Source organism: Periplaneta americana, chromosome 8 (assembly GCF_040183065.1).
Source record: "Periplaneta americana isolate PAMFEO1 chromosome 8, P.americana_PAMFEO1_priV1, whole genome shotgun sequence".
Classification (NCBI taxonomy): domain Eukaryota; kingdom Metazoa; phylum Arthropoda; class Insecta; order Blattodea; family Blattidae; genus Periplaneta; species Periplaneta americana.
Genome location: NC_091124.1, coordinates 178,044,784 through 178,067,391, shown reverse-complemented (window position 1 = coordinate 178,067,391; position 22,608 = coordinate 178,044,784). Strand labels below are relative to the sequence as shown.

The following is a 22,608-nucleotide window of genomic DNA, read 5'->3' as shown; positions in this document are numbered from 1 at the left end:
TTTCAGTCCTTCGTTCATCAAGAACAAACTATTGGACTGAAAGGTTATTATGACGGGGAAGCACAGTAGATCTTTTAGGTCGCAGTGCTAAGGTTGTCATAGTCACAGCCCCTCCCCCATTTAAATCAATTCATTATTTCTTTTCCAATATGGATTCATGTTTTTGTCCAACAAAATATGGATGATTCAAAGAGCTGATATTATATAATATTCTCCAAAATTTCACTCAATATTATTATTCTTGTTAAAAAATGTTGAAATTATTTCTTTTCTAGATGCGAACATCGTCTTACTTTATTATTAACAGTTGAAAATGTCATACTGCTTTCTCAAACATCAGCACATGTTCCACACAGTACACTATTATTAACGGTTAAATAATATTGACATTCCTTTTCCATATGTTTACACCAGTTACTACGCAGTGAAGTATTCTGAGTTCATTTCTGTGGCTTACATACAAGTCCCACGGCAAATGTATTTACTTAACAGCTAATTAGTTCTTGTAATATGCATGGACGTCGAATAAAGGCAAAACATGCCGGGTAAAAAAAAACTATAAAATATTGTGTTAAATACACTGTCGCAGCAAATAGAGATTACGTATAGACATTTTCGTTTTTTTATTGGTTTATTTTACGACGCTTTATCAACTGGTATGGTTATCTAACGTCTGAGTAAAATGAAGATAATTCCAGCGAAATGAGTCTAGGGTCCAGCGCCGAAAGTTACCCAGCATTTTGCTCTTAATGGGTTGGTGAAAATTGGTGGAAACTCCCGGAAAAAACCTTAAGCAGGTAACTTGTCTCAACCAGGATTTGAATCCGGGCCCGCAGTTTCGCAGTTCGACATCAAGACCGCTATTACATGCGGTGCACCATTTTCGTTTTCAGTAAAACATTTTAAAACGAAAATTACAGAATCTTGTATGATTTTGTAGTAAATACAAACATTTCACTATTACATTCTACATTACATTACATTCTACCTCAATTCGATTATAGCGACGTTTTGTTCAGTGATCTCAGGATTGATTCCGCTCAGAAACTACAGCGTGTTCATAACGCGTGCGTCCGCTTCATTTGTAATGTTCGATACTATGATCATATCTCACCTTCTTTCGAGAAGTTATCATGGCTTAGGTTACATGAGAGGAGAATCTGCACTCACTTTCTCTCTTATATCGAATTATGCACTCTTCATCCCCCTATTATTTATTCGCTCGTTTTCATATTCTCTCTCGCTATCATAATATTAATACTCGATCACAACGCGATAACACGCTAGAAATTCCACTTCACACATCATCTCTGTATTCCTCATCTTTCACTGTTGCTACCTCTCGTCACTGGAACTCTCTGCCGCCTGAAGTCAAGGGCTGCCGAACATTGAAATCTTTCAAATCCAAGTTAGAAAATTATCTTATGACGAGTTGCCAAACTAACTTACTATTATGACAAGTGTTGTATTGCATGTTTCCACGTATTCACATTTTTTTCTGTTCTAGTGATATTTAACTTATTTTATATTTTTGTTTTCATATTTTCCGACAATGGCATATCTATAATGTGATAAGTTGAGCTATATATATAAAATCATAATTTTCCTTACTCTGTGTACTTAAAAATATTGTATTCATTGTATGCTTTGTACTGCACTATTTTATTACTATTATTATTATTATTATTATTATTATTATTATTATTATTATCATTATTATTATTCTCTCAGTAATGTCGTAATTACTAGGAAAGATTGTATTAGAGATCTTGGTGTCCTACTTGATTCAAAATTATATTTTCATGATCATGTGCAATATATTTATACCCATTCGTTAAGAATGCTTGGTCTAATTAGGTCTATAACTTATTCTTTTTCCACTCCTATGTGTTTATTCATTTTATACTATACGTTGGTTAGATCCAAGCTTGAATATGCATCTGTTGTATGGAACTCCATTACTTCCACTGACTCGGCTAAATTGGAGAATATCCAAAGAAAATTTATTTCCTTGTGTTCTTATAGATTTTTACCAAATTCCGATTATAACTATGAGATTAAATGCAATTATTTCAATTGCGGTAGTTTGTTCACCAGACGTCAGGATCTTGATTATTTATTTTTTTGCAAAGTCATTAAGGGTGATATTGATTGTGAATCTTTCATAAGCAATATCAGTCTTCGTATTCCTGCTAATGGTTTAAGATTTCATAAATTGTTTTATAATAAGAATCCTAAATCTCTCTCTCCGGTCTGCAGATGCATTAAATATGCTAATTTGCATGGCTTCAACTTGGATCCAATTAATGTGTAGTATATCTTTGAGTTTTAACTCACTGATCCAATTTTAATAATTATTTGTCCATATATTTCTTGCATTTGGTCTATTGATTCATGTAGACCATTCCATTATTTCAATTCTCATTGTACTAATTTTATAATTATTTTTTGATCAATGATTGATGTAGACCATTATATTGTTTGTATTTCATCTCATTGCCATTTTCGGTCATTCATTCTCATCATCATTTGTTGTTTTGTATCGTGCAAAACTGTAATTGGCCTTGTGCTGTTGTTTTTGCACGTTAATATTCTAAATAATAAATAATAAATAATAATAATAAATAAATTATTACTATTCTCATTTTTTATCATTATTATTATTATTATTGTATTCCTGGTGTTGTGGAAGAGAAGGCCTGATGGCCTTAACTACACCAGAATAAATAAATAAATAAATAAATAAATAAATAAATAAATAAATAAATAAATAAATAAATAAATATTATTATTATTATTAATTGTCTTATTTTTTATACTTTGTATGTCTCATTTATTATCATCTTATTCAGTTTTGTGTGTAAAATTGTAGTGTACTTTGTAAATTTGTAGTGTTTTTTGTAACGCAGTTTTACTCCTGGTTGAGTGTTAGAGAAGGCCGTATGGCCTTAACTCTGCCAGATTAAATACATTATTATTATTATTATTATTATTATTATTATTATTATTATTATTACATAATCAAACTATGTGCTAAGAAATTATTTACGTTATGACCACATATTCTCTCTTGGAATTGTTACCGCAAATACTTATTTCTAGCCAATATACCCCTTCAGCTCATTTAAAGCTGTATTTTATTTGTAGTTGTTATCCGATGCAGCTTCAGTTTTAATGGTTGGTGTTAAGATTTAAGAGACAGTTGCCCTTACGCGTCATTAAGTTTATAGTTTTTTTATAGAGACTGACTTTTACATCGCTCATATACATAAATTTCGACATTTAGAAATGAAAAATTACACTATAAATACTCTTTATTGTAAAAAAAAATTCATAGCTCTGATAACCCTTACAAAAGGGCCCGCGGTTCGATCTGGCATGCTGTAATACAAATTATAACACAGGTCTCAGTGTAGTTCACTTTCCGCTGACAATCCTATTATGCTACATTATTTTCAATAAGGCCTTAATATTAAATTCTCTCGTACAACAGAGTGGCGCGCTGTTTGTCAGATATCTTGTGCACAAGGTTTACATGCCATGGCTAGAACCAAATATATTGCACTGTGTCAAAACTTCCAGTATGTTGCCTCAAATGTGCACATATCATGGATATTGTAAGTTTGTGAGACGAGATTATGTTAATACGGCATTAATGGAAAAGAGATATAACAGAAATGGCACAGAAAGTCACGTAGACTACATGTACAGAACCTGTTATAGGATCCCTAAGTTGTCGTTAAAAAAAATTACCAACTCTGTCAAGGTGAACAACTTGCCAGCCATAGTAGCGGCATCACAAAAATAATAATAATAATAATAATAATAATAATAATAATAATAATAATAATAATAATAATAATAATAGTAGTGGTGGAGATGGCGTTAGTGAATAATAATAAAATAATAATAGTAGCAACAGCAGCAGCAGCAGCAGTAGTAGTAGTAGTAGTAGTAGTAGTAGTAGTAGTAGTAGTAGTAGTAGTAGTAGTAGTAGTAGTAGTAGTAGTAGTAGTAGTAGTAGTAGTAGTAGTAGTAGTAGTAGTAGTAGTAGTAGTAGTAGTAGTAGTAGTAGTAGTAGTGGAGATGGCTTAGTGAATAATAATAATAATAATAATAATAACAACAACAATACTAGTAGTAGTAGAGATGGCGTTAGTCAATAATAATAATAATAATAATAATAATAATAATAATAATAATAATAATAATAATAATAATAATAATAATAATATCGAATGAAGAATATTACAACGGAATGAATATGTGGTGGAAGGTGATCGTCGATTACTATCAATAACACTGCAGTGGAATAGAGAATGAATTGAAGAGAAAAGAGAACGAGACTGTTAATCAAATGGTCAACACGTGAACACGATGTATCTCAACAATACACAGGTTCTACGCCTTCAAGGCACAGAATGCAGCAATAGGTGACGAAAAATAAAACAGAAGAAAGAAAATAATATCGCTACCGTTTGTAATTAATTAGTTACATTATATTAATTATATTTGACCTACGTCGTAATGCACAATGTGAAATATAATCCGATTCATCGCTGATTTTTTTGTGGGTTATTTTAAGTCGCTGTATCAACATCTCAGGTTATTTAGCGTCTGAATGGATGAAGGTGATAATGCCGGTGAAATGAGTCCGAGGTCCAACACTGGTAGTTACCCAACATTTTCTCATATTGAGTTGAGGTAAAACCTCGGAAAAACCTCAAACCAGGTAACTTGTCCCGACCGGGATTTGAACCCGGGCCATCTTATTTCACGGCCAGACGCGCTAACAGTTTCTCCACAGGTGTGGGTCGTTTGCTAGAAAAATTATTATTATTATTATTATTATTATTATTATTATTATTACTATTATTACTGTAGTAATCCCCTAGAAAAATTACATTGAAGGAGGCACAGTTTTACTTTTGCTTCACTGTCTTCTGTGAGATGTATAGCGATACACATTTCGTTTTAGTTAGCAGCCACAAGTAGTTTCAGCATAAAAAACTATACCAAAGGAGGCACTCTCCCTTCCCTCTCTAATAATCACCAACATAACATGCGAGAAGTTCAGGACGAATTACTAGAGAAATGGTTCGTTTCCCTAGTATTGCGTCATGGACTTTTCGAGTGTTACATTGGTAACATTGCAGTCATTAGAATATACAAGTATCAAACTATTCTATGTTGAAAGTATTTGTGGCTGCTAACTAAAACCACATCACTATATATTCTTACATCTCACAGAAGCCAGTGAAGCAAAAAACAAAAATTTCGCCTCCTTCAATGCAGCTTTTCTAGATGGATTATTATTATTATTATTATTATTATTATTATTATTATTATTATTCCTTATCGTTATTCTCGATGGCCTACTCATTATCATGTTTACCCCTGAATTCACTATTCACGGTTCGAGCCCGGCGATAGAAATCCTTCCTTCGAAAGAAAATAAGACTGTCATTTGCAGTAGATATATGGCACGTAAAAGAACTCTGTCTCTGAAAGAGAGCTCCAAACAAAATCTGTATGCCATTTCCCGCGTAAAAATTTTGAGATAACACAATCTAGGCCTACTCATATCAGAGGTTTGTTTCATCATCTACCTGCAATCCGTACAAAATTAATCATTGCAAGAATTAAAGCTTTAGGCCAGTTTCGTCCTCACTCTTCTAGGAAATCTGAAGACGCTCACCGTCTGCAAATACAAGGCCACTCTGATCATGCGGCCATGTGTCTTGTATATGGCTACTGATGAAATATAATAATACTTACTTACTGGCTTTTAAGAAATCCGGAGGTTCATTGCCGCCCTCACATAAGCCCGCCATTGGTCCCTATCCTGTGCAAGATTAATCCAGTCTCTATCAACATATCCCACCTCCCTCAAATCCGTTTTAATATTACCTTCCCATCTACGTCTCGGCCTCCCCAAAGGTATTTTTTCCTCCGGCCTCCCTACTAACATTCTATATGCATTTCTGGATTCGCCCATACGTGCTACATGCCCTGCCCATCTCAAACGTCTGGATTTAATGTTCCTAATTATGTCTGGTCAAGAATACAATGCATGCAATTCTGTGTTGTGTATCTTTCTCCATTCTCGTGTACCTTCATCCCTCTTAACCCCAAATATTTTCCTAAGCACCTTAATCTCAAACACCCTTAACCTATGTTCCTCTCTCAAAGTGAGAGTCCAAGTTTCACAACCATATAGAACAACCGGTAATATAACTGTTTTATAAATTCTAACTTTCAGATTTTTTGACAACAGACTAGATGATAAAAGCTTGACATGACGCGTCCTCGGGTTGCGGATCGAGGAGACGGCCTCCAGATATGGAGGGTAGCTGTGAATATATTGAATAAGCAGTCGCGGACAGCCGATGAAGGGTGACCCTCCAGCTTGGAGGTTGGGCGAAGGGCTAACAACCCATCACCGTAAAAAACAGCTTTTTATGAAACCTTCAAATGAGCCTCGGAATGGGACTGATTCTCTGGCACGACTACAGCAAAGGAAATATAATAATAATAATAATAATAATAATAATAATAATAATAATAATAATAATCATCATCATCATCATCATCATCTTGGTAAATACTTTACATTTGTGGAAATTCCAAGTACCATACAAATGGATCAAAATTATTGCTGTGTAAGTAGGAATTTTCACTTCATGTGAAGGGAGGGCAAAGAGAAAGATTTATAGTTACTGATGTAGAAAAGATTGCGACTTTTCAAGTCAATCGTAGGAACACGAACGTTAACGTTGTTTATAAAACATTCACAGGTTGTATTACCTTTCAGGACCTCGCCTCGGATAAAAATGGGGTATCGTAGTCTTAGCATCTGGAATATAAACTGACATTTAAAACAATCAAAACTTTTCTCTCTAACTTTTCTTGGGATCAATGGGCAGCAAACTATACGAACATGATATGAATTTTCGTTGGATATTTTCTCATTCAGTCGAATCAGTTTTTGTGACAGAATTCCAGACTGGAGATCCATACTTAAGTTTCGATCTCACTAGTATACTGAAGTATTTAAAGTACGCCAGGCTTTAAGACAGAATAAGTTTTACCCGCATTAAACCTACATCTATTTTTACAAGCATGAAATCTACATGCTTGTAAAAATAGAGTTTGTCAAGGAATAGCCCAGAATCCTTGACACAGGTCTGTTAATTTAATTATGATTTTTAAGTCGTAGTTGAATTTAATAAAGTAGTTTTCCTCGCAAAGTATATGAAAATAGTTTTCAAAACTTTAATTTCCATGCCATTCCCTTTAGATCAATAATAATAATAATAATAATAATAATAATAATAATAATAATAATAATAATAATAATAATATCTTATGACGAGTTGCCAAACTAACTTACTATTATGACAAGTATTGTATTCCATGTTTCCACGTATTCACATTTGTTTTAATGTTCTAGTGATATTTAACTTATTTTATATTTTTGTTTTCATATTTTCCGATAATTTTATATCTATAATGTGGTAAGTTAAGCTATATATGATCATAATTTTCCTTACTATGTGTACTTAAAAATATTGTATTCATTCTATGCTTTGTACTGCACTATTTTATTATTATTACTATTATTATTATTATTATTATTATTATTATTATTATTAATTGTCTTATTTTTTTATTCTTTATACTTTTTAGGCCTCATTTATTTTGACCTGTTGTTCACATTTTATTATGCTTTTTTCTTTCTTTCTGTATGTTATATATTATGTCTGATTTCTACTTACTTGTTGTTCACATTTTATTATTATTATCTTATTCAGGTTTGTGTGTAAAATTGTTATGTACTTTGTAAATTTGTAGTGTTTTTTGTAACGCAGTTTTACTCCTGGTTGAGTGTTAGAGAAGGCCGTATGGCCTTAACTCTGCCAGGTAAATAAATAATAATAATAATTATTATTATTATTAATTACATTATCATTACTGCTATTAAAATAATTACAATTCTTAATGTTCCTTTCAAACTATAGAATCTATTCAGAGACGATGAAATTAAAATGGAACTTACGAAGAAATACTGGAAATATCCGAAGTACTCGGAAATCGTTTCCACAGCTGCTTTATCAGTCACAAATGTCCCAAGATTTGCCCGGGAATGAACCTCGAAACATTGTAGTCATAAGAATCTCAATTCACTTGTCGGCCTTCCCGTTGATGACAACGTCACTCTAGCATGCAAGACAAATTCTAATCATAATGATAAGGAAGAGAAAACCTACCAAATAAATCTTGCCCATGCTGACACTCGACTATGCTGGGACCATCACAGAGTTCGTGAACAGAGACAAAAGCGCTTCAGCGGCCCCTCGTTCCTACATTCTGTCATCACTTTTCCACTGCACACTCACACCTCACTGGTTCAAGCAGTACTGAAGATAAATGTTTTTGAACTCCGCCAAGAACCGGCAGGTGAAAGCGACTGTGCTGCCACTGTCACAATAACGGAGACCAGGTGAACTAATCAACGACCTACATGTTTCTGTGCAACATTGGTATGTTTTTCTCCTGTTGTACCGATCGCGTTTTGCTAGGCACACCTTCTTCAGACGCCAGGGTATAGCACCTCCAAGGCACACGGCCGATCTAAAAAGGTCGATGAAAAAAGTTGATGACAGATTCTAGTACTACCAGCAGTGCTCGTGGATATGAACTTGGGTGAAGACTAAGTGCTCCTTTAGATCCGTTTCTCGCGACCCTCTTCAATGCTAGAGCATCATTTCCTTCACAAACTAGTGTGCATCTCTAAATTCCGAAGACTAAAGCATCATCAATATCATCACCATCACCACCACGACGACGGCCACAACCACCATCCTAATCCTTATTGTCATTTTTCAATCATAATCATCTTCATCAATTTTACTGTCATCGTCATAATCATCACAATTATCATGGTTGCCACCATCACATCACCGCTACCAGAAGTATCAGAGTATTAGGCAAAATTGGTCCACTATACTTCCATTATCATATCTTTAAGGCCCGATTGTATAAACCATTTAATCTTAGATCAGAGGTTAAGTTGATCCTTGTTTCAGCTGAACTTGGAATTTTGTGTTGTATAAAGTCTAATCTGAGATTAATTTGTCTCAAACTAAAGTCAACTTTGACTGCAGAAATTTCTCCGATTAAGTTAGATGATCCAAGTTCAGTTATTTCTTTTCTGTTTGAAATATACGAGTGATAGATTGTGCAAATAAAATATCCATTATTATTAATATTAATAGATATGATAGGTACATTTATATATATTTATTTCAATTTCTTGCGTTAATACACAAACAATCTTATATTTTATAAGGCTCTATCGTGTTCAGCAGTATCAAATAACATAACCTATAATTATATTATGTTTATAACAACCATTAATTATTAATGGATATGATAGGTACATTCATAAATGTTCAATTAACTGTGTTACTAAACGAAAATTGTCGTTTTATAAAGCTTTATTATGTTTAGCAGTATCAAACACCATAACATGATAACAACTCGGAGAAGAGTCAACCTTCTTCTTATTGTCCGCCATTATTTACATTGCACAAAAAACCAGTATCTCCAACAGAGTGTACGGAAAGTCGCCAAAAAGTAGTTTTAAAGTCGGTAGATTTCTCATTATCAACAAAGAAAGATTAAATTTTGTCACTATGGGGTGCTAAAAAGGTCACTAAATCCCTATTTAAGCAATATAAAAGTTAAAAGAAATTGTTGTTGAAAAAGAGTTAAAGTCGCTAGATTGGCAACAGTGAACAAACCGGTATAACATGGTCCGCGCATCACGTATTTCGCCTGTTTATGCGATGTTGCCAAATCCTTTTCACGTGAACTTAAATTGCATTTGAACCAAGGTAATTTGATCGCAGAAAAGTTTTATATAATAGAAGAAGTGTCTGAACTCTTAACTTTTTGATCTTCGATCAAAGTTGATCTTTAGTCAGGGAGTTTTATACAATTGGGCCTAAGAATTTAATTTTTATTTCTTCTTTCAGTTGGTATTCTTTAGCTGTTTCCGGGATTTCCCGATTCTTCTCTCATCTAATAGAACTATTACGCTTACCCTAGGCGTATTCCCAATCAGCACTAAGATTGTACTAAGATTCGCTGAGTATCGAAGTTACAAATAGGCACTCGTCCCCAGACCAGCCCACGTCATGCGTCAAGAGCCAAGCCAGCATTCGTGGAATGACATGGAATGATATTGAAATGGAGATCGGGACGGAGTAGGCCTAATGTGTAGTATGTCTAACGTGAGAAAAGGGAGAACACCGAAAAAAACCCTAACTACGATCTTGTCTGCTACAAGTGCTTAACCTATGTTCCTCTCTCAAAGTGAGAGTCAAAGTTTCACAGCCATAAAGAACAACCGGTAATATAACTGTTTTATAAATTCTAACTTTCAGATTTTTTGACAGCAGACTGGATGATAGAAGCTTCTCAACCGAATAATAACAGGCATTTCCCATATTTATTCTGTGTTTAATTTCCTCCCAAGTATCATTTATATTTGTTACTGTTGCTCCACCATTATTATTATTATTATTATTATTATTATTATTATTATTATTTCATTATTATTAAATTAACTTCTTTACAACATTTCTAGTTAACTGGTATGGAATATGGATTATTATTACTTACTTACTGGCTTTTAAGGAACTCGGAGGTTCATTGCCGCCCTCACATAAGCCTGCCATTGGTCCCTATCGTGAGCAAGATTAATCCAGTCTCTACCATCATATCCCACCTCCCTCAAATCCATTTTAATATTATCTTCCCATCTACGTCTCGACCTCTCCAAAAGTCTTTTTCCCTCCGGCCTCCCAACTAACACTCTATATGCATTTCTGGATTCGCCCATACGTGCTACATGTCCTGCCCATCTCAAACGTCTGGATTTAATGTTCCTAATTATGTCAGGTGAAGAATACAATGCGTGGAGCTCTGCGTTGTGTAACTTTCTCCATTCTCCTGTAACTTCATCCCTCTTAGCCCCAAATATTTTCCTAAGAACCTTATTCTCTTGTCTGCTACAAGTGCTTAACCTATGTTCCTCTCTGAAAGTGAGAGTCAAAGTTTCACAGCCATAAAGAACAACCGGTAATATAACTGTTTTATAAATTCTAACTTTCAGATTTTTTGACAGCAGACTGGATGACAAAAGCTTCTCAACCGAATAATAACACGCATTTCCCATATTTATTCTGCGTTTAATTTCCTCCCGAGTGTCATTTATATTTGTTACTGTTGCTCCAAGATATTTGAATTTTCCCACCTCTTCGAAAGATATATCTCCAATTTTTATAGTTCCATTTCGGATTTGCGGATCTCTGGAGAAAGGACTCAGGAAGAGACTAGTGAAGTGCTTTGTGTAAAGAGTGGCATTGCATGGGGCAGAAACGTGAACATTACGACGAAATGAAGAGAAGAGACTAGTAGAAGGAATTGAAATATGGATATGGAGAAGGGTGGAGCATGTGAAATGGACAGACAGAATAAGACATGAATCTGTGTTGGAAAGAATAATCCTGAAACTGATCAGAAAGAGAAAAAGGAATTGGCTGGGTCACTGGTTGAGAAGAAACTGCCTTCTGAAGGATTCACTGGAAGGAATGGTGAACGGGAGAAGAGTTCGGGCTAGAAGAAGATATCAAATGATAGACGACAGTAAGATACATGGATCATATACGGGGACTAAGAGGAAGGCAGAAAACAGGAAAGACTGGAGAATGCTGGGTTTGCAGTGAAAGACCTGGCCTTGGTCAAAACACTATGAATGTAAAGCAACATGTAAACCAGTGTCAATTAATTATCTCTACACCAAAGGAGGAAATAAACGCGAAACGACTGAAACAATAATTTAAGTCGCAATGGACTTTCAGAGTAGAGCTATACTTGAAGACTACAGTGTGAATAATTGCGGTTATGGTACTCCATTTTTACGTCGAAGATCCGACCTTGAATATCTACCAAGGCTTTTAACCAAACTAATCGAATACACGATAGAAGTCGGAAGACAGAGGTCGTTGTTTACTCAAAAATACAAGAAATCGTAATACATAACTTCAGTGTGATGTGGCAGGTCAAGCCGCTTCTCAACCACTGTGGAAAAAATGGAATAAGTTAAAAAAAAATCAAAGCCTTTTCAAAGCTCAATAGGAAGCATATTTACAGCATCTCAATATTTGCAACACATTATTGAGAACCTCGAATCCTCTTGTCGTTTCTACAAGGAACATAGCAGCAGAAAAGAAAGTATGTTCCAGGAAGTTAAAAATTCCACCTGAAGAGCTGGATATAAGTAACATCAATGTCCATAAACTACGACAAAATCTTAGGAAACAAGAGTACGACAAATGGTGTGCGCTTCCACATAAAGGAAAAGGTGTTATTTTATTTCAAGAATATACTCCCGGAAATAAATGGATTTTTTCTAAGGAGGGTCTATCTTCCTCTGAATGGCGGGACGCAATTAAGATGAATGCTAACGTAGCACCAGTGAGAAGTCTTCATGGGAGATCCTTGGACGGTTTCCGTTGCAGATACTGCAACGAGATTGAAACCTTAGCACACGTCCTAGGATCCTGTCAGCATGGAGAACTCCTGAGAAATTCACACCATCATAACATCCGAAAACTAATAGCACAAGCCCTTAGAAACAAATCCTTCGAGGTCCATGAAGAGGTGCACTGCGTTGCGTCTGAAGGCGGCGGAATTAGAAGAGCGGACATCGTGGCTCTAGACAAGACTAATAGTAAAGGCTTTATACTGGACCCAACTGTTAGATTTGAGATGAGCCAGACCCAACCATCCGAGGTCAACAAAGAAAAACAACAAATTTATGAGCCTACTATTCCGTATTTTCGAGAGAAATATCAGATGGAAGGCACCTGGAAAGTACATGGTTTAATGATCGGAGCGAGGGACACCATCCCACGATCAACTGTAAACACTATCAAAACATTTGGAATCCATGACATCATTCCAAAAATAATTACTTCAACCATTAAAGGGTCTGTGGCAATTCTGAAAAATCATTTATACGGAATATCATAATACCCCCCCCCCTTTTCTATTCGTTAGTGTGTGATTGTTACAAATATATGTACAAATTTATTACTTCTTAAACTTAAGCTCCTAGTTCACATTTAAATTTGGCTCATCTATCTTACTGTAATCATTACTATTCTTATATGTGTGTTATTCTGTGTTTTTGGCAACCCAGGATGCCTGGGCAGACTATTTCTTGAAATAAATTATATATTATATATATATATATATATATATATATATATATATATATATATATATATATATATATATATATACAGGGACATCACTTTATTTTACCAACATTTTTAACATTAACCTGGCTATACTCGGGAACACTGTTACCCCCTTCCATTACAGGAGTTTGGTGTTACTAGTGCTATATATAAACAAATCATTTTACTAGCTATAGGAGGAGGGAAAAGTAATATATTCATTTATGTTACAGGGAAATACGATATTAGGTTTTTTTTCAGTTTGATCATTACTTTTACGGTATTTTATCAAACTACAGTAGAGTAGTAACAGTTTTTTTTCACAAACTCAACTCTTCAGGCGGTTTTATTCATTACATAATGGCTACTTTATTCAGCATATTACCGTACTTTCGATAACTCTAATCTTCACTTCTGCTCAGGCCACACAGATAAAGTTATTCAGTCATGCTACACACCATACCTGTGCGAAATAAGCAGGGCAGATGTTTATGGAGATCGCGACACTCTCGACATAATAGATATACAATCGATTTTTACTAATCTTTACGAATTAAGTGATTCTGATTAATAATATGCGGATAAAACAAACACGACAAATCTCGAAATAAGAGTTCTAATAGCGAAGTATGAACACATTCGCGAATTATTATTATTGTGTCGTTTTATAGCGAATTTCTGGGTTCTTTTTTTCAGGCATTTTTTTCATTTGAATTTGTTGCACATTCAAGTAGGCTACATTACATGGTATTCCAGGTGTTCTGATTACATTAGTGAACTGAAAAGACGGAGAATTCAACATTTCACTAATAGTTTGACAGTATTAATTTGAGGGCTGCAAGTTTTTTTTTTTTTTTTTTTTTTTTTTTTTTTAATGAATATGTGTTAAATACAGTCTCAATCCAACAAATATTTTATATTGGCCATACCGCACCTTTACCAGAATCCAATGAATCTTTAATGTTAATTATTTGGAAAGTAATATTCATACTGAATTAATACTCCAATTTCAAAATAATTGTATTTTCCAAAATTTCCATTAATATCCAACAAGAGTACAAATCAATCTCCAACAATCTTCACCGACACCAATATTAAAAAACACAAATGATAAAATTAATCTCCATAAATACCTGCCCCTGGAAATAAGCTCCAATAATATAGGCTCTCCCTTCTATGGAAAACGCAACCATATTTCTGAAACACACTATACTCTGTACGGTTTACTTCACTGCTAGCAGACTTCGAATGCAACAGCGGCCGTAAGTTTGTGTGGCTGACGGGAGCAAGGACATTAGTGAAAGGGGTGGGAGTCAAGTACATTCAGAAACGCGGATACAATAAAAATGCAAGTAAAAATAAAGTGATGTCCCTGTATATATATATATATATATATATATATATATATATATACACGATACGAGGCCTGTCTAAAAAGTATCCGACCTTAATTTTTCCCGCGTAAAGTTGTGATTCTAAGGCGGCGCCACTGTGCATGGTGGAAGGAGGAACTGTAATGCGCATGCTTTAATTTTTTCACCGCATTCGCTTGTGCCAGTCACTGGCTGGTGGTCGCCAAGTAAGGTGCTGTTCTAGGTGTTTGTCGGATTTAGTTTTCTCGCAAGATGACTGAACGAATTGAGCAAAGATACTGCATTAAATTTTGTCAAAAGCTTGGTGATTCTCAAAGTCAAACAATTCGTAAGATTCAGCAGGTGTTTGGGGAAGATGCGATGGGTGTAACACAAATTAAGGAGTGGTTCAACCGATTCAAAGATGGCCGCACATCAGCGGAGAGTGAGCAGCGTTGTGGCAGGCCCCAAACTGCTCGGAGTGCAGCTGTTGTTGAGAGGGTGCGAAATTTGGTGATGGCAGATCGTCGTTTGACCGTGCGGGAGATTGCCGAAAAGGTTGGAGTGAGTAAAGATTCTGCACATGCAATTTTGCGTGATGATTTGAACATGAACCGAGTGGCTGCGAAATTCGTGCCCAAGTTGTTGTCCCCGGAACAAAAAGACCTCCGTCGTGACGTTGCACAGGACCTTCTGGACACCGCCAACACTGATCCTGGGTTTCTGAACACCGTGATAACTGGAGATGAGTCATGGGTGTACGGGTACGACCCAGGAACAAAAAGACAGTCGTCGCAATGGAAGCATCCCGAGTCTGCAAGGCCGAAGAAAGCGCGGCAGGTGCGAAGCAAAATCAAGGTGATGCTGACTGTTTTCTTTGATGTCCGTGGAATTGTGCATCACGAATACGCACCGGAAGGACAAATGGTGACAAAGGAGTACTATCACGATGTTCTCTGGCGACTCCGTGATGCAGTTCGGCGCAAAAGACCAGACATTTGGACGGCGAACAACTGGCACTTGCATCACGACAACGCCCCCGCACATTCATCCCAATTGATACACACTTTCTTGACCAAACATGGAATTACAACCGTTCACCAACCTCCCTACTCTCCAGACCTGGCTCCTTGCGACTTCTGGTTGTTTCCAAAATTGAAGACACCACTGAAAGGATCCCATTTTGAGAGTAGAGAAGAGATAATGCGGAATGCGACGACGGAGCTGAACACCATTCCAAAAGAAGACTTCCAGAGGTGTTTCCGGCAGTGGAAGGATCGGTGGGCTAAGTGTGTGCAAGCACAAGAGGCCTACTTTGAAGGGGATTAGGGTCCCAACCCCGTCAGGTATTTGAAATATTTTTTCTGGCTAAAGGTCGGATACTTTTTAGACAGACCTCGTATATATATATATATATATATATATATATATATATATATATATATATATATATATATATATATACATATACAATATTACTAGTTTTATCTCGTGCAGCACAACCCGGAAATTACATTCAATACGACTATTCTATATCAGTTTTGACATATACAGTAGCTCTGTCTCGTCTGTCAACCATTGTCTGTCTGCTATAAATAATAGCGATAAGGACGAGTCTGTGTAAAGCGATAAACGTACGGGATTTCTTCAATGCGTTGCATTTTCAACAAGGCAGTGGCCTTGTACACAACATAATATATTTCTCCTTCTCCAAGTCCTTCTTGTACCTTTCCTCTCTTTCATTCTTCCCTTTTCACCTTCCTCCTCTCTATCCTCCTCCTCCACAGCCTTTCCAGTAAAGGGATGAAATGGAATGGAATTTCGGGAGGGGGCATTACGACCCATCACTGCGACCATTCACAATCTATAGCGCTAACCCTCAAGCTAGGTATATACATTCCCAAATCCACACCGGTTGACTACACTAAGGTTCGCTGCGTACCCAGGTTTCGAACAGGCAACCCCACTCGTCCCTAGGCCAGCCCCTTCCTTGAGTCGCCAGCCGGCACTCGGGGATGCTGTGGAATGATGATGAACTGGAGAAATGTTGACGAAATGATGTAAATGTCTAATATGAGGAAACGGGAGAAAGTATAAGAAAATTCTAACCATGAATTTGTCTGCCAAAAGTGTCACTATGGATTTTCAATGAAAAATCCCAGGCCAGACCGGGACTCGAACCAGGGCCGCCTGCGTGACAGGCTGAAGGTCTGACCATTCAGTCACCGCAGGGGTAGTAACAGGCTTAATATAATGTTACGGCTTCGTGTCATCTTTTGAACTTCCTTACTTCCTGACTATCTGCCTCTTTATACAGGGACATCATTTTATTTTTACTAGCATTTCTAATAGCAACCTGGCTATACCTTTGGATCAACGATTAAGAACCGGAAACACTGTTTGCTACCCCCTTCCACTTTGAAGTTCGATGATACTGGCGTAAAATACAAACAAATTACTTTACTAGGTATAGGAGGGAGAAAAGTAGTTCATCCATTTACGTAAACTAGGAAATATCGCGATTTTGAGTTTGATAATTTTCATTAGGTTTTTCTTTAATCAAAATACAGTACTATATTAACAACAAGTGTTTTTACTCACGAATTGAGCTATCCAAGCGGACGTATTCATTATGCAATGTATATTATACTGTCTACAGCACATTAGCGTACACTATAGAGAATGAGGTTAAATTGAAAAATAATCATAATATGGATATTTAAACACAATTTTAAAATGGTAGCCGTTCATTTCGATACAGGCTTCAGTTCTTTTTTGTATATTATCGCATTACAGACTATTGTACCTAATTCCAATTATCAGTTTCGTCCTTCGTTCTAGTAACTCATGTTGAAATAATTCTGTACCTACTCTATACAAGAGTACCATACGTACTGTAAATTCAATCTTCACTTCTGCCCGATCCGAAAAGATAAAATTACTCAGACATGCTATCTACTGTCCGTCCAAGTGGTTTTGTCGCAGGGTCGTAGAAAGGAGGGAAATCACGTGACAATTAACGAGGCCCTTTTATTTAATTTATTTTAAACAGTTGTATAATATTACGTAGACGTCCAATTCCTAACATAAACTAATGTTCTAAAAAAAGAGCTAAGACAGCCCAGCCACTAGCATTTACAGAGAGGCGAATAGAAGCGGTTGGGGGAAACCGGGATACGACATAGACAGACGACAGTACCTGTGCGAGAATATGATTCAATACTGAAAGCTCTTTGGTCACTGGAAAACGCGAACATATTTCTGGAACGTACTATACTCACTAACTCAGTACTGTTTGTGTCTACTATGACCGTAAGGCGACTTTGACTGTATACGCTTGGTTCTGTGTGGAGAACGGTTGGAAGTTTACTAGTAGAGGGGGTGGGAGTGAAGTACATTCAAAAACTCAGGTACAATAAAAATTGAAGTAAAAATAAACTGATGTCCCTGTACTATGCATCCATACTCTACAATTAGTTATATGGCAAATTCGGAGATAGCAAGATTACTTACACTTAGATGTAAATCATTTAAAACCACCAGTAAACTTAAAATCAATTTTGTTAATTTGTTTTCATTTGATTTCGTTATTCCTCAATAACAGCGTGACGTACATGTTACATTTTGCTGTAAGTAAGTCAGCGGACGAAAGAGCGAATTCTTACTTTAAAGTCAGAGGACAAAGAAGCAAATTTTTCCTCGTATTTCTCGGCCTGTTGGCATGACATCATCTCAGTAGCAGCGACGTAGGAATGTCTACTATGTAATGCCAACACTAAGTCGGTAGCTTCGGAGAGCAGATAATGATAGAGGAAGAAGCTGCTACTACGTAGTGCCTGCGTTGATTGGCAGCAGTGCTGCTCATCGGAGTGACTACTAACGCGGAGGAATCGGAGATAACGAATAAAGCTCTCCCCCGGTGATCTACTGTACTATCGTAGGTGGAACTCGGAGAGATGCGGTGGTTCGCAGCTAAGCGACCGTTAGCTCAAGGACGACCGGCGCGTACGGACTGACTGTAGTTGTGAGTGGAATAAAATGGCACCAAATCGGATATCCGTCGCATGGAAATTCTTTAATTTAGTTGAATGTAATAATAAAGTCGCACACTGTAAACTTTGTGGGCTAATTTACTCTAAGGGTGGTGGAACTTCGAATGTGTTAGACCATTTGAAACGATCGCACAAACGCGAACTTGATGAAAACAATTACGCAAAACATTTGATACGATTTATTTTTAAATTGTTTAAGTGCTATTGTTCCCAAAGGCTCACAGTATAGGAAAAAGTCTTGAAATTTCTCTAAAACGTAACTTTCGAGGCAATAAAAACATATTAAATATTTAAAAGACGGCTTGAGTTATATTTTGCTGTTTAGACAACTTGAGTTATATTTTACTGTTTGGATTAAAATATCGAGTTTCTCAATGAAACTAAATAAACATGTGGTAATAATATAATTACAATTATCCTTAAGTTGATATCCGCCTATATTTTTATTACAGAGAAAGAGTGGCGCGTTTTAGAAGAGGCAGTTCAAATACTGACACCCTTTAACACAATGATCACAATCCTGTCCGGTGAAGAATCTGAATAAATTATGTTGGACAGTAAACTTTAACCCATTAATAGCCCACGTTTCTTTTGTTCCATTCTGAAGCTCCCTCAATATATTTTACGTTAAGCTAAACCGATTAGAATAATAATTGACAAACACTGTCTGCGATTAAACGAGAGTTTCTAGGAGAACTGCAGTATAAATGTTTACATTAGCTACTGAAAAGCTTTACTTCTGCGTTAGTTTTCCAGTTAGATTGAATGTTATTAATTCGATCAATGACATAAAACTAATACGCCTTTCCACATATATTATGAATTTTAAAACTAGACAAAAAATCTGTCAGCTAACGCAGCACTTCAAGCAAACCAAGAAAAAAAAGAGCCGAAGAAATAGAGAGAGATTAATATAAAAGAGAGAATATACAACAACAAATTATAACTTATTTTAAAAGATACGCGGACGTCAGCGGACTCGAATCACTACCTGATCCGATTAAAGGAATGCTCAGCGGAAAGTGTATGTCTGCGCCACAGCACATATACAACCTGCGCGGCATCAATCGGAGGTAACCAGAGGACTCCGACTGAAAGCGCGCAAACAACTGCTCCGGAGAAAACCTAATAATAAGCAGCATTAGTTGGCAGCTTCGGAGGAAGGGGTAGTCTAGTCTAATCTAGTGTTTGAATTCAATTGAATTTAGGGAGGGTGAAGTACTACGACCCAGCACTGCGACGTTTACAGATCTATTGTGCTAACTCTCAAGCTAGGCGCATTCCCAACTGAACTGGGTGACTACACTAAGGTTCGCTGCGTTCCCAGGTTTCGAACAGGCAACCCCACTCGTCCCTAGGCCACTCCCTCCGTGATCGCTAGCCGGTGTTCGGATAATGCTATGGAATGAGGACGGAATGGAGAAATTTTGAGAGGAATAATGTAGATGTCTAATATAGAGAAACGGGAGAACCCCAAGGAAAACCTAACTACTACTTCGTCATTAAGCGTCACTATGGATTTTTAATCTGACCGGGACTCGAACCCGGAACGCCTGCGTGACAGACTGAAGTTTGACCACTCAGTCACAAGAAGAATTATGGTTAATGTTTACTATGTAGCAATTTTGGAGGGGAAGGCGGGAATGTTTACTATGGAGTCCCTCCTTTGATTATTTACATTGTTCAGAGTAGAAATTGCACAAGGGAACATTTTTAGAATTTTGCTGATAAGGTTATCGAATGCCTCACTTTTCAAAATCACAAATAACGAAGACAGCGAAAGGTAATACATGTTGAAGCTGCACAATGAACTCTTGCACGGTAACAGATGAAACAGGTGAAAATGTTAGAGATTATCGAAATAGTGAATTTGAAAGACACGTTTATACAGAGTACAAGGGGACCGATGCACCAAACTTTAAGAGAAGATTCTACATGTTAAATATAACGAAACGTTTATTACAATTTTCCTTCAATGAAGCACTGTTAAGCAGGAAAAAATAGTCTTTGCCCAATGGTTGCAGTGCTGTACTGCGGTAATGGCTCGAGAGAAAAGGCTGATTGCTATACAAGCAAGTAGGTCAAAATAATATGAACAGTTAATGTCTTGAAACGTTTTTTTGCAAATCAAACCGTTTATCCATGAATTTAAATTGAGTAATTGCTAAAATCGTTGAAATAAATCTTGCAACCCAGAGCACTGTCGCGTGTCACCGATTGACTACAGCAGAGAGGGACGGGGAGGTATGGAGTGCAGGCTGGGCTTGACAGAGTTATTGCAGTAGCCGTGATGTTGCCAAATGTTTCTATGAAACATAACGATTTCCTCTAAAACGGTGAATGTTAGAGAAAAAACATATTTAGATTTTTTAAATATCTCCTCATTATCTATTACCAGTTTCATTTTGGTACAGAGATTACCATCCATTCTGTATATGAAAAAAATTGGAAATACAGTTCATCCGCATTAACTGTAAACGTAAAGTTGATGCAGCCTTTTAGAAATGACCCCAAACGATTATTAGACGAGAATTAACTTGAAGCTGATCTTCAGCTAATAGATTATAACGTGTTGAATGTTTATTGTTAGTAAAATAACATGTACTTTTACTTGAAGTAAGTAAAGCGATCGGTTTGGAAGTAAATCCCGAAAAGACAAAGTATATGATTATGTCTCGTGATCAGAATATTGTACGAAATGGAAATATAAAAATTGGAGATTTATTCTTCGAAGAAGTGGAAGAATTCAAATATCTTGGAGCAACAGTAACAAATATAAATGACACTCAGGAGGAAATTAAACGCAGAATAAATATGGGAAATGCGTGTTATTATTCGGTTGAGAAGCTCTTATCATCCAGTCTGCTGTCCAAAAATCTGAAAGTTAGAATTTATAAAACAGTTATATTACCGGTTCTTCAGTATGGTTGTGAAACTTGGACTCTCACTCTGAGAGAGGAACATAGGTTAAGGGTGTTTCAGAATAAGGTGCTTGGGAAAATATTTGGGGCTAAGCGGGATGAAGTTACAGGAAAATGGAGAAAGTTACACAACACAGAACTGCACGCATTGTATTCTTCACCTAACATAATTAGGAACTTAAAATCCAGACGTTTGAGATGGACAGGGCATGTAGCACGTATGGGCGAATCCAGAAATGCATATAGAGTGTTAGCTGGGAGACAGGAGGGAAAAAGACCTTTAGGGAGGCCGAGACGTAGATGGGAGGATAATATTAAAATGGATTTGAGGGAGGTGGGTTATGATGATAGAAACTGGATTAATCTTGCACAGGATAGGGACCGATGGCGGGCTTATGTGAGGGCGGCAATGAACCTTCGGGTTCCTTAAAATCCATTTGTAAGTAAGTAAGTAAAATAACATGTACAAGAATACAGTCTTTCAGGGAGTTATCTAAACACATACTTAACACAAACAAAGATAATTATTTGACACAAAGTGGGTCAAGAAAAAAATTATAGACATAAATTAACTTTAAAAATACAATTTAAATTTTAACAATTGAAATCATAAAATACATATACATATTATATTATATTATATTATATATATATATATATATATATATATATATCCTTTAAAAATTAAATTTCTAACGCTAATTTTTTTAATTTTTGATACAAAAATTTTCTAAATTTGGGTATTTTAAAATTATTTTATTATATAACCTTGGACCAAAGTAGGTACCATAGCTAAGAGCTGTGCTTCTGAACACTTCGGTTCCTCTAGTCGTATAAAATCTGATCATTAGGTCCATATTTATGATGATACAATTTGAATTTATTACGATTTCTATGTATGAAGTCCTAGATCATATATGTAACAGATAACTCCTCGCTACGTTAAAATCGGCAGCACTTTGAAGAGAAC

General features: G+C 36.1%; 1 protein-coding gene across 9 annotated transcripts in view; it reads right to left on the bottom strand.

Annotated features, from left to right (window-relative positions):
- Positions 1-22,608, bottom strand: part of DAAM (disheveled-associated activator of morphogenesis-like protein) — a 1,051,518-nt gene that overhangs the window by 225,639 nt on the left and 803,271 nt on the right. Inside the window, exon 1 of one of the 9 annotated variants that reach the window (XM_069834110.1) lies at positions 8,271-8,430. The exons of the other annotated variants lie outside the window; for them this stretch is intronic. Coding sequence (XP_069690211.1) covers positions 8,271-8,288 — 18 coding nt within the window. The 5' untranslated portion in view covers positions 8,289-8,430. Of the gene's footprint in view, positions 1-8,270; positions 8,431-22,608 lie in introns of those variants that run through there. 9 annotated transcript variants of the gene reach the window in all.